This window comes from Berghia stephanieae, chromosome 13 (genome assembly GCF_034508935.2).
Source record: "Berghia stephanieae isolate SIO BIC M18660-M18661 chromosome 13, UCSD_Bste_1.3, whole genome shotgun sequence".
Lineage (NCBI taxonomy): Eukaryota > Metazoa > Mollusca > Gastropoda > Nudibranchia > Aeolidiidae > Berghia > Berghia stephanieae.
In genome coordinates, this window is record NC_088372.1 from 7,575,440 (window position 1) to 7,589,077 (window position 13,638).

At 36.3% G+C, this 13,638-nt stretch overlaps 1 protein-coding gene across 1 annotated transcript in view; it reads left to right on the forward strand.

Moving 5' to 3' along the window:
• LOC144958982 (uncharacterized) overlaps positions 1–13,638 on the forward strand; it is a 96,178-nt gene that overhangs the window by 29,604 nt on the left and 52,936 nt on the right. The window contains exons 9-14 of the mRNA XM_078891282.1: positions 3,041–3,157; positions 5,979–6,275; positions 6,822–7,130; positions 9,553–9,840; positions 10,457–10,747; positions 11,562–11,849. Coding sequence (XP_078747408.1) covers positions 3,041–3,157; positions 5,979–6,275; positions 6,822–7,130; positions 9,553–9,840; positions 10,457–10,747; positions 11,562–11,849 — 1,590 coding nt within the window. The remainder of the gene's footprint in view (positions 1–3,040; positions 3,158–5,978; positions 6,276–6,821; positions 7,131–9,552; positions 9,841–10,456; positions 10,748–11,561; positions 11,850–13,638) is intronic.

Consider the following 13,638-nt stretch of genomic DNA (forward strand, 5'->3'; position numbering starts at 1 on the left):
TGCAAGAAAGGAAACAAGGAAAAACTTAGAGGAAAACAAAACCATTAAAAACAAGGTTGAGTACAATAAAGCATCGGCAATTGTCAAAAGAACTATTAACAACGCTAAAAGAAAGAAATGGGCAGACACATGCGCTAATATTGACCTCAATCAAAATGGGAAAAAAGCATGGACCTTACTTAATAATCTTAACAATGAAACCCCGAAAACCAACCCAAAGCCCATGAAAACTACAGAAGGAACAATCGTAGATGACCAAAAAAAAAGCCATGATCTTTAACAAACATTTTGCTTCAGTAAACAAGGCATCAAAAAGAAGTGAAAAGGACAAAAAATTGATTAAAGACCTTAAACATCAAGAAAAGGCCCCAAAAGCTATCTCATATCTGTTCAAAGAGGGCTTTACCATGTCAGAACTTCACAGAGCTATGAAAAAACTCAAGTTAAGGAAATCCCCTGGACCAGATAAAATACACAATGAAATGCTCCTGCATCTTAGCGTGAGAGGTAAACAGATGCTTCTCAAACTTATAAATCTAACATGGGAGACAGGAATAGTACCAAGGGGATGGAAAAATGCTATTATAATTCCAATCTTAAAGAAAGATAAACCACCCGACGAAACGAAAAGTTACAGACCAATATCTCTCACCTCATGTGTTGGAAAGATCGCTGAGAGAATGGTAAATAACCGATTATACTGGTGGCTGGAGACATGTGGCCTATTAAATAAATATCAGACAGGCTTTAGGATAGGGCAAAGAACAGAAGATCAATTGTTTAGATTAAGTCAAAAAATAATTGATGGCTTTCAAGATGGAAAACATACAGTCGCGGTTTTTGTTGATCTCCAACAGGCCTATGACAAAGTATGGAGGAAAGGGTTGTTATCAAAAATGATGGACTACGGAATTGATGGAAATCTCTACTTCTGGATTAAACAATTTCTCAGTAACAGAACAATCCAAACAAAAATTAATAACGGACTGTCAAACAGAGAAGTATTAGAGGAAGGTCTCCCACAAGGATCCTGCCTCAGCTGTACTCTCTTTCTTATTTTTATAAATGATCTACCAGAAGTATTACAGACAGAAAAGGCCCTATATGCTGACGATTTAGTTATGTGGTATACTACAAAGCACCTACCAATAGCCTCCAATAGAATAAATGAAGATTTAGAAAGCTTAAACACCTTCTGTGATAAATGGAAATTAAAAGTAAATTGCAATAAAACAGTCTACTCTATATTTACTAAGAGCCATCCTGTTTCCAAGAAAGAAATAACACTCTCCATCCAAGGCCATCGACTCGCGAAAAAAGAAAACCCCACATATTTGGGCATACAGTTAGACAGACAACTATCTCTGAACAAACACACACAGAATGTAAAAATCGAAGCCACAAGGAGACTCCAGTTACTAAAACGACTAGCCAGTACTAATTGGGGAGCAGACAAAAACTCGCTTCGACAACTCTATTTAGGCTATGTGCGTTCCGTCATGGACTACAATTTAGCCCTCAAAATGTAGGTAGTAAAAACATACACAAAACCTTGGACAGAGTACAAAACCAAGCCCTTCGCTTCATCTCCGGTGCCCTGAGATCGACACCCACAGCAGCATGTGAAATACATACTAATGTGGAACCACTTGGACTTCGCAGAGAATCAGCAGTGCTTGAAATGGTTGAAAGATACAAACGAAAAGAGGAAAACCATCCAAACAGAATTCTGGCAGAGAAATGGAAACCAAGAACAAGATTAAAACAAAAATCCCTGCTACACATTGCTAACAACTTGAATGAAAGACACAGACTCCCAGAAAACAGAGAAAAATCTATTTTAATCAGTCAAAAACCTCCATACGCCGAACTAAAACTTCCAAAAATAAAGACTAACCTCGTAGAAGAAACAACAAGAAATAAAAACAAATCAGATATACAAACATTAGCAATGAAGACAATACAAGAATACCCAGACAACTGGATACATGTTTACACAGATGGATCTGCCCACAAAGGAACTAAAAATGCTGGGTATGGGTTTTTAGTAGAATACCCAGATAAAACCTGTGATAAAATCCACAATTCTTGCGGAAGCTCCTGCTCAAACTACGAGGCAGAGGCAGTTGCAATAGAAGCCTCACTGCGACACCTCTCTTCTGTTTTCCAGCTAAACCCTTCAAAACTTCAAAACACTGTCATCTTCACAGACTCCAAATCGGTTCTCCAAGCTCTCGATTTAGATAAACTCTCCTCAACGTTGAATAGTTTAAGATCTCAACTAGATGAATTCCTTACAACACACAGAGTAGACTTATCTCTCCAGTGGATACCGGGACATTCAAATATACCAGGAAATGACAATGCAGACAGACTAGCCAGACTCGGATCAACACTTTTACAACCATCATTTCCAGTATCCTTAGACACAGCAAAACAAATAATCAAAACAAATAAGAGAGAAGAATGGATGAACAGTTGGGCAATGAGCACCACGGGTAGATGTATGTTTTCCCATATGACCACTCCTGTAAAGACTGGTTGCCTAAATAAGCTCAGAAGACACCAGCAAAGCATCATCTTTCAACTAAGAACACAACACATACCGCTCAACAACCATTTAAGCAAAATTACAAAAGACACATCCCCCTCCTGCCCCCTATGTCAACACCCCAATGAAACAGTAACACACCACTTGCTTGAATGTCAACCTCTTGAAGATCTGAGATGCACATTCCTCCCACCAAATCCAAGCATCAGTAACACACTTTATAGTCACCTGGAACAACTACAAAAGACGTCTAACTTCTACGTCATGGAACAAGACCGAAGGGCTAGAGCTCAGGTGGTCGCTGGTTCGGATAAGTAAGTAAGTAAGTAAGACGTCTTTTGTAGTTGTTCCAGGTGACTATACAGTGTGTTACTGATGCTTCGATTTGGTGGGAAGGATCATTACCAGAATATACCTAGACATACGATTTGTTATCGGATTTTCTTTATTTCACTTTTATAATAGTCTATTTTTCTTGTCTAATTCTAGAGGGATTGCCCTGCGAATGGGTGAATGATTGTGAACGTCAATTTTACAATGACACAGTTTGCCTGGGTGGGACGTGCAAATGTATTGACGGCTACCGGTTCCATGGACGACAATGCTGTGAGTATTCCATGTTGATGAGAGAGTGGGATATATTTGTGCGGCTATGTGGTCTAGTGGTATAACATTCGCTATCGGATCGGAAGGTCCTGGGTTCGAGCCTCGGTCGGAGCATAGCTGAGTCTTTGGAGAAGGCTCTTTATTCACATTCTCTCACCGTACTCAGATGTAAAATGAGAACCTGGCCGTTAACAGTGTTGTCTCTGTCCGAAAAAAATGTAATTTCGCCTAACAGGCGTCATGTCCTGTCCTACATGCTAACTGTTGCTGTTGGCCAGGGACCCCTTTGAGCACGTTTAGTGGATATTGCGCTATATAAAGCTCACATTTTTATATTATGACCTCTCACCATAGGCGGAGTGGTCACTATCTAAATTGGGTTTAGGGTGGCATTAAAGGTGGTCTGTGATGTGTGACACTCGTCTTTGGATAGGAAGATCCAGGGTTCCAGTTCTGCGCTGAACGGTACATCGTTAAGTCCATGGAAAATGCTTTTTACTCACATTCTCTTACTTTGTAAAAGTGGGTAGCTTTAGGTTATCAGCGTTACTTGGTCCGAAAGAAGGCAATGCAATATTGACTAACATGTCTATTCCCAACTATCAAGTGTTACTGTTGTCAAGGAATCCTTGTAAAGCGATTTGAGCACATTTAGTGGATAACGCCCCTAAAAAATTGCTCGAGTTATTTTAATCATACAGAAACTTATAAATTCCAGATATTGAAATAGATATAGATAAAACACATAGTATTTTATATAATTTCATTATATATTCCAGTATGGGTAAGCAAGCTATAAGTATGAAATGAAATTACATTCTACACTAGTAGAGTAGTCCTTCAGAGCCATTAGGCCCATGGAGACGGAGTTGATCTCAGTTTTGGTAGCGTGAAAATGACAATAGCAATTTTTTGCTTCTCTTTAGATAGGCCGCTAAGCTATAGCAAAGTACTTTCTGCCAGATCTAACTTACCGCTCTCCCGCTCTCTCTATATATATATGTATATATATATATATATATATATATATATATATATATATATATATATATATATATATATATATATATTGAATCGTGTTTGATACAAATATGGTACGGAAAGTGCTCGACATGTAGCAATGGAGCGAATTATTATTTTAATATTTACCACATTGTTTGAGACAGTCTACATTAATGTGTCAGGCCTAATCGGCCATCGTCAGGACTGTGTGTTACATGAGTTTGGTTTGTTGACTGTTGTTGTTTGTCCTGACGATGGCTGATTAGGCCTGAAACATTAATGTAGACTGTCTCAAACATTGTGGTAAATATTAAAATTATATATATATATATATATATATATATATATAAATTTGCTCATGTATTTTTAAACTGAAACGATCGTTTCCATGTCTTTTATTTCATCAGTTGACTGATGAAATGAAGGACATGGAAACGATGGTTTCGACTTTAAAATATGTCAGTGAATTTATTTATTTTTATATGCTCTAACATAAATTATCGAACACTCTCGTACCGACAAGTACCCACCAACACTCATATATATGATCTATGAGTGTTGTCTTTTACTTGTAAATATTGTAGTGCTCGATAGTAGTAGTAATAAGATCATGTAAAATAAGTAAAGGAAACCTACATTTATTGTCAGAACATACGTAACTATTTCAAGTTTTGGTGCTGATTGCAAGAAAAACAAACCAGAAAAAATATGACCCTGTTTCAGCACATAGTTGAGATGAGAAACATCCGAAATTTCACAAACTACAAGAAAAAACTTTTCAATTGTTGCTTACCAAACGTAATTAAAAATCCTTCATTGTTTAAGAAACTATGCCGGTTATATCAAAGGCGTTCTGAAAAGCACAGTATCCAAACTTTCGTCTTGTTTTTAGTATTAGCTAGAAACCCAAATAAAATGTGACCCGGCATTTTGATACAGTGTTATGTTACGGTGGATTAGAATTCTTTAAGTCAATTTAGAGATAAAATGATGAGGAATTGGACATTTAGATTATTTATAATTCAAGCAATATTATCCATCCTACACCAAATCAAAGATAGATTATCCCCACCGACGTGTACAAATATGCAGGTCTGACATCCGAGCCCACTTATGGGCCTAGTTTAACATTGTTGTAAAGGACTATATTTGCATCTTTTTTGAAATATTTCTTTTGCAACAATGAGCCCATAAGGCATTGGGTTATCAGACCTGCAAATAAGTGCACGTTGACCGTCCTCTTTCACACATTTGCAGTTATTAATTCAAATTCCAGCATATAATTTACTATGACATAATTTACGATTCGTTCATTTCTTCGTGTTGATTAAACGAGTTATTTTTATCGGCCAAATAACACAACGAGCTTGCACGACAATAAAAATGAATTTGATAACTCCACATCACCAAGTCAGATTCTTGGATATTTCCTGACCAATTGCAGGATATTTATACTTCGATTCGCCATAAGTTGTGTTTTTTCTCCATCTTTTAAAATGACAATTGGGAAAAAAGAAGTAGAAAAAGGTTTAAACGTTGAGTTTGTAATCATGCGCACCAAAGACTATTCTTGATTGCCAATCAGCTGTCTCTTACACCTTTTTTTAACCCAATGAAATTTTCGAAAATAATCTGCAATCGTTGAATATTTTTTACTTATTCAACGCATTCAAAGCATGATTCAACGATCACGTATTTACTAAGAAATGATAGGGTTTTCCAATGGTCGGGGTGGAATTAATACCGCTTTGAGGTGGTGGTTCAAATGTTATAATAAATCCTAACATTTTTTTCTTGTATGTTGAAACACATTTGACAGGTCTTCTGGGCATTACGGATGTGACCACAATCAATGATGTTACCGTTAGCCATATGAGTCATCCCATGTTCAACTTAGGAATTCCATTGGATATCACGTGTGGCCACAACGTCACCAAAGGAAGGGACCGTCCTATCAACGTCACGTTGTCTTGTGGAGATCTCGCCAATATTCACGTCAAAGACGAGACTTCAATGAGTTTCGTTGCCATGGAGTCGTTAAACCTTATGATGTGTGAATGCACGGTATTCGAGTGTAAGAATGCCAGTACAACTACCTTTATACTGGGGGTCATCTGTGAGTATTGACGGATAGCCACGTGATTGTGTTATCATCACCTAATATTTTTTATTCATTTATCATTATCACTGCAATTATTATCATCAGTTTTGAATTCTCACCCTAAAATTGCAAGACATGCACTAACCATCAAACATGATTTAAAGGACTTTAATTTTAAGCGAAGTGTTTTGGATATTGCCTTTTACTGTATTGTATTATCTCGATTTTATATGTCTGTGTCAGTTATGTGTGTTATGAGATAATCGTTATAAATCTTGTATTTCATGTCATTGTATTATTCCCAATTTAAAGCACACAGAGCACACTATTGTCATGATTATGAGATGTAGAGATGCTACAATAAATAATTACAGTCAATTCTATTTATCCTATCCTATTCACACTAAACCGTGTCAGCTTTGATCTTGAAGATAAACGCAATATTTGTGTGGTCTGGGATAGAATCAGCTTTTGACTCTACAATAATATTTCAATTGTGAATGTTAAAAACCACTCTAAATGCATATAATTTGAAGTTGATAATAACGTTGCTATCAACAGACGGACCTACCAGTGTCAGCATCGATCCTTCCTTTGGTGAATTGACAGTGCTTTGTGAGGACGAGATCCAGGAAATTGTCTGTGAATTAGACGTTCTAGACTATTATCCCAACGTCTCAGTCATCTTGAACGTGGGCTCTGAATACAACATGTCTAATTATGAATACAGATTGGAAAACTCATCTCATTTGTTTGTATTCAAGTACAAACCTGCAACACATGGCGTCCAAACATTCAAGTGTATGGCAACCAATGTTTTGAATGAGACCTTGACAACAGAGAGCAACACAATAAGAACTGAGTTTTATGGTATGTTGGAAGGAGTAAACTATATTAATTATTGATTCAAAAAAAGTTACATTGCATTCTTGGTTTGATTTAAAATTGAATATCTGCAATAGTAAAGGTAACCCACCTTGTTCGACTGGGATTATGTTGATATGAAACAGTTGCCATAAAGTGAACATTCTGTAAAAATGTATATATGAAATATATAAATATACGAAATATATATTTCGATATATGATATTTAGATGTATACTTCTTATATATCTATATTCACTTTCCCATCAATAAGATGAGTGAATTTACCCCAAGTTTTGTACTTTTCACAAAGAGTACCATTTTTTAGAATCATATCCACTCCAACCGACATATATGCAGGTCTGACATCCGAACCTCAACTATGGGCCTAGTTTAACATTGTTGTAATGGACAATATTTTATAGCATTTTAAAAAGATTTACATTACAACAATGACTCTGTAAGGATCCGGGTTATCAGACCTGCAAATAAGTACACGTTGACTTCAACACATACCGAACTGTGACGTTGGTTAACAATATAAAGTATATATAATTTTAAAGGATCAAAAATATAGAAATCAACTTGGTGGGGTTCTTTTTAACCTTCCATGACAGGACGGGGAGAAATTATTGCTCTGTCTTCTCGTATACCCCTGTGCATCTGCTATCCCCCCCCCCCAGTACCTATTCTATCCATCTGTGCCACTTCTATCCCCTTGTACATCTTCTATCCCCCTGTGGCTCTTCTATCCCCCTCTATCTCTTCTACCCCACTGTAACTCTTCTATCCCCCTGCACCTCTTCTATCCCCTTGTACATTTTCTATCCCACAGTACCTCTTCTACCCCACTGTAACTCTTCTATCCCCCTGCACCTCTTCTACCCCACAGTACCTCTTCTATCCCACAGTACCTCTTCTATCCCCCTGCAGCGTTTCTATCCCCATGTACATCTTTTATCCCCCTGTACCTCTTCTATCCCCCTGTACTGAATTTCCTTTCCATGTTGATTTCTTCTTTTTCCTTTTCGGGTTAGGGCAGTCAGTGCCACTATGTTGACAATTAATGTTGCTCTGTAGTTTACCTTAGGCACACAGACAAGACGTTTCTGAAGAATTCCACGCGTGGACAATTTCTTCTAGAAGGCTGTTCGATTCCTTTGATGTTTTGGGATTTCTGTCCTTTTCTTTAAATGAGGTTACTTGGTTTTGTCTTGACATTGGCCGGAGTCCTTGGCTGAGAAGGAAACTGTCAAATGTGCATATTATTGTGTTTTTGATTTCTATATAATACTGAGTAAGCATTTGAGGGTTTTCCTCTTCGTTGTCTAGGTGAAACTTTTTGGTGATATCAACTAAGTGCATTGAGAGTTTACTCTTGGAATCTACTTCCGATCCATATTTGTCGAGCCCCCCTTTGTCATTCTTGTTCCCGTGTGTTTCTAATAGAAAATCTAGATAATATTTATCCCGTTTTTTCTATCTCATTGACCCTCTGACCTAAAACTTACAGGCTTCGTAAAATCCTCAAAACAAAACAAAACAACAAAAAACCCTGAAACAAACAATAGGCAAATGAATGTAAGAGTATTAAGTATCCGAATTATGATGCCATCCAAACATTGCAATTTCCTCCCGCCCCTAATATATTACGTGCCCAAATCTAATTTTAGTAAAAACGGGATGCGGAGAATTGTATGTCTTAGATTTCTACATGTATTTTCAAAGGATACTAGGGATGCGTCATGACCATTTTGCTACTATGCTATAGTAAAATCATGATTTCCTTCATACGGAAGGGGTTGTGATAATATTACTTCATGAAATACTTGTTTCGTAAATATATCATTATTTTTATAAGGGACTAACAACGTTGTACGATGAAACACACAAGAGGTGAGAGCATTAAAATAATTCACGCTCCTGAAACTATGGAGCATGCTCATTTTCACAATCACACACGCACACACACGCACATACATACATTTGTATATATATATATATATATATATATATATACATACGATATATATATATATATATATATATATATATATATATATATATATATATATATATATATATATATATATATTGGATCGTGTTGGATACAAATATGGTACGAATAGTGCTCGACATGTCCTGACACACACTGTCCTGACGATGGCTGAAAAGGGCTGAAACATCGATGTAGACTGACTCCAACATTGAAATATTAAAATTATATATATATATATATATATATATATATATATATATATATATATATATATATATACATTAAAAAAAAACACTGGGAGAATATACAAGAGGTGAGAACATAATGCTTGTAACTTTTACAAGGTTAGATAAAGACTTTCTATCTATTATTTCCTTTTTCAAATGTCTGAACTAAAAATACTTTTGATTTCATCCCAAATAAATAAAGTTCTGAAACCCTCCTACAACCCGATCCTAACCATGAACGGCACGATACTGTCTGATGGGGTAACCAACTTCACAAACCTGGGATCATTCAATGTGATGTGTGCCATCAACGAATCGAGAAGTGGCGTAGTTGATTTGAGTCTCACGTGTGGCGATGATCACGTCACTTCCGGAGCCAACACAGCAGCTATAACAGTCTCCAAGACGCACTCCAACAACCGGACCATTTGCACGTGTCGAGTCAATACATGTACCAACGACACAACACACGCCGTTCTTCAACTTGCCTGTAAGTATTTATTTTTAAAAACAACAACCCTACCTCTGACGTCCCGTCGTGCTGAGTAGCATTGAGCAACTTATGTTGCCCTACCTTACTTTGAGGTGCTATACTGTGGCATACGCCTGTATTATACCAGTTTTCTATTGGAAATGCCCCTGATAAAATGATAAATGTCCCTTTGGGGTTGAAGAGACACATTCATTTTCATATATCTATAGGCCGATGTGTTTTTATCAAGAGAGCAGCAACTAGGCGCGATTTGGACACCATAGCCGTTGAGACACTCAACGTGAAACACGAAAGGCCTTTAGTTGTGTCTTATCACGTCAAAACGGTACATTGGATGGGTTCCCATGTTCAATCATTCAATAGTAATATTGAATTTTGGTTATACTTTTCCTGTCACCATATTGAGGTAGTGGGTGACAGATTTTATATAATAATCACAAGAACACTTAGATTAGTCTCAGGGTTAATTTGTTAGGGGAACAATGTATAATTTGTCTTGCAATTGTATATATTATTCTCCCGTCTGTTTAATTGCTCCAACATTTAGTCATCTAAATTAAGTAACTCATCAATATGGCGCTGTGAACAATATGCTATCCCGATTCCCATCCAGATGGCCCGTCAGTTGTCACGGCCAGCCAGAAGCACCATTCCATCATAAAGTGCCGAAGTATTGAGATATACTGTGACGTAGGCAAAGACAACTTCCCTACCGCTAACGTTACACTTCCGGGCTTACCACTGGAGTCTATCATATCAAGCCACGTGACAACGGAGTCCAATTCGTATCGATACCACTTTACCTTTAAACCGCAGTCGCCTGGTGACCTTCAATTTAATTGTCTGGCCTTGAACTTTTTGACCGATACATACAAGGCAGAGAGTCAAGCTTTTCAGTATTATGGTAAGTTATTTATGACTAATTCCACGTCAAGTTTATGTCACATTATAGTATTAGACTTTCATCAGTCAGCTTTGCAATGCGGATAATTTTGTAAGACATAAATGAACCGATAAATAAATGAATGAATAGAAAAAATTATTTCATAAATAATAAGTGCATAGAATATAAGTAAAAAATAAAAGTCATAAGAATAGTTTGTTAAATTCTACAAATACAGTCCATTTGAACTTACACGTATATCTTCATTTTTGCAAGATAACAATATTATTATTAGATTTATTACTATTAGATTTTTTCCACCTATGGCGAAAAAAGCATGAACTGCGGCAGTCCCATATGGGTAAATAGTTTATACGCCAAGACATCATCATCCTACCTATAAAGCCATTTACTTAGATACAACAGTTTTGCAAGGAATACATTTTGGTTTCAGATTGATTTTTGTTTTCTTTTCTCCGCCAAATTTGAAACAAACAAATAGTAACCATCTCTTGTATAATGTGTTGTGAAATGAGTGCTCGTGTACACAATGAGCGAACAACAATTTAGGGGAATACAACATGTCACTGGTGCATAGCCAATGCTGACGTGTAGCGTTGTTTGAGTTGGTATAAATATCAGAATTAAGAAGCGATTTATGGTGTTCATATGTGCAGGCAAAAAATCGTCGTTCGATAGACATTTCCTTGTATTGTCCATCTATGGTTCTCACTTCGGTAAACTATATACATTTTTGTTAACATGATAATCTTCCCAAGTCATTGCTGAATGTTGTCACTAAACTCAAAGCTTTGTTTTCATCGTATATTTTCAGTCCTGAAACAGTCTTACGCCCCGAAATTATATATCAATGAGACTCTATTTCCTACCGGAAGCCATCATCTTGTACCAAAAGGGTTGTATCACGTGGTTTGTAATGTTGATGAAAGCAGATATGACGTCATGGATACGGCCCTAGTGTGTGGTGACGATCGAGTCGTGTCCAGAAACAACACAGCATCTCTCTCAGTCCAGCTAACTCCATCTAACAACCAGTCAAGATGTGTATGTCAGATAACGTCCTGCACTAATGAATCCACCAACGCCACAGTCCAACTGGCTTGTAAGTAAATTTTGATTATATTATTGTGTGAACACAGGGCTTATACCACGTTACTGACAACACAATACATTCCAACTCACTTGTTAGTAAATTATGATTATATTATTGTGAGAATTCAAGTCTTTTGTCAGGATAATGACTGTCATGGTCTCAAGTGAGTAAAGAGCTACTCGACTATGCATAAAGATATATGTAGAATGAGGCCCCAGAATTTACTAGTTACTATAAATGAAAAACAATTAACGATTTGTTTACAATGAAATAAAAATAATGATGAAATTTAACTAAAAGAGATAAACAGTGATCGTGGCAGTTACAAATAGAGATATGAATATTTTACGTAACTTATGATAATATGTCAGGTTCATAAGTTTACGTTTCCAGGCAGTTGATGAGCTTGGATGATCTATTCCTCTGATAACAGGATTGGACTCGTAAAATTCCACTTCCAGGCAATTGGTAAGAGGTTATAGTGTAGTACAGCGGGCTTGGGTTTGATCCTTGAAGATTATACAATCAAAGTTAAAAGCTCCAGCGTCTTAATGGTGTAGATATAATATCTACAAAGTCCCAAAAGATAAAAATCTTACAATATATATATATAGGAATAGAGTGACTGGCCGTCCGGCATAGATTGTGGAGAGAAAGTGAGTGTCAAATGTTAGACCTATCAGCTTTTATAATAAGTGGCTACGTGACAGAATGTAGAACGAAAAGTATTCACTAATTAGAAATTAATTCGAGGGAAGGCTATAAAAGGAAAGACGATCTAATATTAGAATGTAAAGTTTATCTAAGCCTACCAAAATATAACTGGAGTGAGATGAATTCAGTTCTTAATAAAATAAAATTTAATAAGATAATTGTGAACAATCTTTACCGTGACACCCCCCACCCACGTTTAAAATATACTCTTTAACCATTATGGGAAAGATAGATTTTACAAACGGAAGTAAATTTACTATCATGATACTCTAGCATTAATCCATTGTTATGATTTGTGCTACAATTAAATTATTTATTAACTAGACATGGAAATGTTTATATTAACGTAGGTATATGAATGGGTGACAATAACAATGAAAGATTGTGATTACAAATCATTGTGATGAACAACATGATGGCAATGTGATTACAAATCATTGTGATAAACAATAGTGATGGCAATGAAGCATGATTTAAGTCGATGATATGAAGGTAATTTACTGAATGAAATGAATGAAAATGTAAATGGAATATTGACATTTCAATTATTAATCATAAATGAGTGAAAATTCATAACAATGATAGATAAAGAGGAGATTTCCCAAATCATGAATGGGTATGGTATATATATCCAAACAATACTCAATGTTACATTAAGTTGGGTCATCATGTTTACAAATAAAATTATCGAATTTGTGTGTTCTGATTTGGCATAATTTGCGAGGTAACTAACAGTATGCATGGGAGGTTAAGTTATACCCTTCTCACGTCATTACACTAATCGAGAAAGTAGGTCGGCGTGAATATTTTCACAACCTGGTATGTGAGAGATACTGAAAGTGTAATTTTGCAAAAATAGACTCCACCTTAGTACTCTACTATTATTCATTTTGTTATTTCTTATGTACGTGAGTGGTTTATGGTCCGTTTCGACCACAAACTCTTTTAGCAGTAGATATCTGCTGAATGTCTTTAAAGCAAAGACGATGGCCAGTCCTTCACGCTCTATTACAGAGTATCGTGATTCTCTCCAATAATTTTCTGCTTGCATATAAGCAAGGCATTAGAGTTCCCTCATGTTCCT